Source organism: Sinocyclocheilus anshuiensis, unplaced genomic scaffold (assembly GCF_001515605.1).
Source record: "Sinocyclocheilus anshuiensis isolate Anshui unplaced genomic scaffold, SAMN03320099.WGS_v1.1 scaffold658, whole genome shotgun sequence".
NCBI classification, from domain to species: domain Eukaryota; kingdom Metazoa; phylum Chordata; class Actinopteri; order Cypriniformes; family Cyprinidae; genus Sinocyclocheilus; species Sinocyclocheilus anshuiensis.
This window is the reverse complement of record NW_015542402.1, coordinates 1,811,622-1,812,972: the sequence shown is the minus strand read 5'-3', so window position 1 is coordinate 1,812,972 and position 1,351 is coordinate 1,811,622. Positions and strand designations below refer to the sequence as shown.

At 37.7% G+C, this 1,351-nt stretch overlaps 1 protein-coding gene across 1 annotated transcript in view; it reads left to right on the top strand.

Annotated features, from left to right (window-relative positions):
- wdr55 (WD repeat domain 55) overlaps window positions 1-1,351 on the top strand; it is a 7,412-nt gene continuing 6,061 nt past the window's right edge. The window contains exons 1-2 of the mRNA XM_016492245.1: window positions 1-334; window positions 473-615. Coding sequence (XP_016347731.1) covers window positions 296-334; window positions 473-615 — 182 coding nt within the window. The 5' untranslated portion in view covers window positions 1-295. The remainder of the gene's footprint in view (window positions 335-472; window positions 616-1,351) is intronic.

Genomic DNA, 1,351 nt, shown 5'->3' with positions numbered 1-1,351 from the left:
GCGAACTGTCCCTTTAATACATTCATAAAAGTGATCTATGTAATATCAAAACCTCATGGTTGAGTCTTTTATCCCCACTCTCCCAGTGAAGGCTCTCACGCTCTGATTTAGAGGTCAGTATTTGTGTTCTTCTCTTTACCCTCATTCTATTCAGCATTCTCTAACTTGTTCTTAATTTTCTTCCCTACAGAGTCAGAGCAGTGGGAAAGCGAGCGTTTGCAGTTCTGTGGAGACGCGCTGCTCACTCCAGTCCAGCAGGGGGCGGAAGTGCGACTTGACTCCGCCCACAACAAAGATGGCGCCTCCCGTAGAACACGAGGATTCATGTGAACAAGTAAGTTTTTTTTGTTAGACAATGTCGAGCGTTGAAGGTGCGTCATATATCTGAATCTGTCTTAACATACATTTACAATAAATCAAAGAGCCTGATAATTAAGCTGTAAACGGCAGTGATGTGTCGCTGTTTGTACAGGAGGAGGCTGCAGAGGAGCCCAAAACAGCAAAGATCCGAGACACACCAGAGGATATCAAGCTAGAGGCCATTGCCAACACGATCGCATTTCACCCCAGTCAAGACATCCTGGCAGCTGGAGACATTGATGGAGACATCTACCTGTGAGTGTGAGATCCGCAGGATTGTGTTTATGTTTGGAGTCCAGAGATGCTACAGTGATATTTTCATTTAAATATATTAATCTGATCTAATCAAAACCTATTAGACAGAAACTTTAAGCCGTTTTACAACATAAGTAAGATTTTTCGTATTTTTTAAGATGCTTTGCAAGTCTCCTGCTCACCAAGGGTGCATTCATTTGATTAAAAAACATAGTAATAACTGTAATATTGTGAAATATTATTACAATTTAAAAAACTGTTTTCTATGTGAATATCTGTGATGTGCAGCTGTATTTTCAGCATCATTACTCCAGTCTTCAGTGTCACATGATCTTCAGAAATCATTCTAATATTCTGATTTGCTGCTCAAGAAACATTTCTGATTATTATCAATGTTGAAAACAGTGCTGCACAATATTTTTGTGGAAACTGTGATACATTTTATGTTTCAGGATTCACAGATGAATAGAAAGTTCAGAAGAACAGCATTTATTTGAAATAGAATCTTTTGTGACACTTTTGATCAATTTAATGCATCCTTGATGAATAAAAGTATTGTTATTTTTTAAAAATCACACTTAGCCCAAACGTTTGAATGATAATCACTGATAATAATCAGCAAATCAGCATATTAGAATGATTTCTGAAGATCATGTGACACTGAAGACTGGAGTAATGATGCTGAAAATACAGCTGCGCATCACAGAAATACATTACAGTTTAACAGATATTCACA